We start from the raw sequence: 2,027 nt of genomic DNA on the forward strand, positions 1-2,027 counted from the left end.
AAATTCTCGTAAAATTATTTATTACTAAGGATAAATTCATAAATTCCCTTAAAATAATAATAATAATAATAATAATAATAATAATTTCATTTTCAATTTTCCCTTTACTAATTACATTTAATTTTAAACGGTAATGACGTAAGCATAACGACGACCGGAAATACGTGTACAATAAAATGAAATAATGTAAATTATTGAAAATCGATAATCGTGCGCTCTCTCTCTCTCTCTTTTTTTTTTTTTTTAATAAAAATTAATTTATTTCTATTATTATTATTATTATTATTTATTTTACTTTTTTTTCGTAATCGTAAATTTCTATTAAATATTATTATTATTATTAACGATTCGCCATTGATTCGAAAGGGAAAATCGTTTTTCGTTTGTCATTAATTAATTATAGGAGGTAACACGAGGAAATGAGAGAAAGAGAGAGAGAGAGAGAGAGAGAGAGAGAAAGTAGGTGGAAACGAGAAAAAGAAACAGAGAGAGAAAGAAGGAGGGAAAGAGTATGAGAAAATGAAAGTGAGAGAGAATATGAGAAAACGAGTAAAAGAAAAAAAGGTAGAAAGGGAAGGGGGAGGAGGAGAAAAAAGCGGGAGAGTGAGGAGGTTAAATTCGTAGAAAGAAAATGAAAGTGGGAGGGAAGGCAGGAGGAAAAGCCAAAAAAATAACAAAAAAACAAAATGGCGGACAAAAAAAACGTGTAATAAAAAAAACATTAAAAACGATGGAAAGCGTTTCTTTTTTTTTCTTTTTTTTCCTTTTTTTTCTTTCTTAATATTAGGGTTTAATTTATTATTATTATTATTTTTTATAATTATTATTACGTTTAAATGATTTTAGCAGAAGATAATTAATTATTATTTATTTTTAAAAAAAAATATTTATTTATTCAAGTTATTTACATAAAATGAAAGAAAGAAAAATTATAGAGTGGGTGGGAGAGAGAGAGAGAGAAAGGGTGGTAGAAGAAGATGAGGAGGAGAAAGTTAAAGAAAGAGAGGGAGAGAGAGATTTTTCGATGCATGCAAAGCTGAATAATAATAAAAGTAAATAAATTATTTTGGATAAGACGATAAAAATGTCAGAATGTCATTCTTTGATTAACAAAAAAACCTTCTTATTAGACAGATAAATAAATTGTTTTCCTTCTATTTCCGTTTCCTTTTCCTCTTACCCCTGTTTGTGCAGCGTAGAACGAGATAGAATATTATGGAATATTCTAATTCTAATTTCACGATTAGTTTACTTAATAATAATAATAATAATTAAATCTCATGTCCGCGTAATGTAAACTTGGTCCGTGTAAATGGAAAATTATAAACGTCGTTAACACGCACAAAAAAAAAAATAATAATAATAATAATAACAAAATAAATAATTTTTTATATTGATAATAATATTATTATCATTAATATTTTTCCAGGTAAACGGTGCCTGGAGTCTCCCGGCTGTCGTTTGCGATTTTTATATTGCAATGGACGTTACTTGCAGCACATCATCCATATTTAATCTCGTTGCCATTAGTATAGACCGGTAAGTAAAAGTGAATTATTATAATTTCAATTTAATGATGACGTCATCCGATAATTTTTTTTCTTTTTTACCTGATGACGTCATTTGATATTATTTATTATTAGCATGCGGTGTTTAAAAAACAGAAGGGGACAACGATTTTTCCTTTGCCATTTTTTTTCTCTCCAGGAACAAACTCTCCTCCCTCCCCCCTTAAAAAAAGAAACATTTTCGCACGACCTTTGACCCATAATCTCGTTTTTTTTTTTTTTTTTTTTTTTTTTTTGATTTTATTTTCCTTTACTTTTTGATATATTTTGAAAACTATTTTTCCTCTCTCTCTCTCTCTCTTCACTTCCTTTCCCATCTTTTTATTTTCACTTTTTTTCTTTTTTCCCTTCCCCCCTCTCTCTCTCTTTTTCTATAAATTTTTCCATTTCCGTTTTTTTTTTTTTTTTTCGTAGTAATCATTTGTAAAGTCAATTGAAATATTTATTATTAAAACAAAC

The 2,027-nt window shown here is 27.5% G+C and overlaps 1 protein-coding gene across 1 annotated transcript in view; it reads left to right on the forward strand.

Annotated features, from left to right (window-relative positions):
* Nucleotides 1–631: 631 nt before the first annotated feature.
* Phum_PHUM286710 (class A rhodopsin-like G-protein coupled receptor GPRdop3, putative) overlaps nucleotides 632–2,027 on the forward strand; it is a gene marked incomplete at both ends in the record, with an annotated part of 10,628 nt that continues 9,232 nt past the window's right edge. The window contains 2 exons of the mRNA XM_002426878.1: nucleotides 632–706; nucleotides 1,430–1,539. Of these exons, the coding sequence (XP_002426923.1) occupies nucleotides 632–706; nucleotides 1,430–1,539 (185 nt within the window). The remainder of the gene's footprint in view (nucleotides 707–1,429; nucleotides 1,540–2,027) is intronic.

This window comes from Pediculus humanus, genomic scaffold (assembly GCF_000006295.1).
Source record: "Pediculus humanus corporis 1103172107667 genomic scaffold, whole genome shotgun sequence".
NCBI classification, from domain to species: Eukaryota; Metazoa; Arthropoda; class Insecta; order Psocodea; family Pediculidae; genus Pediculus; species Pediculus humanus.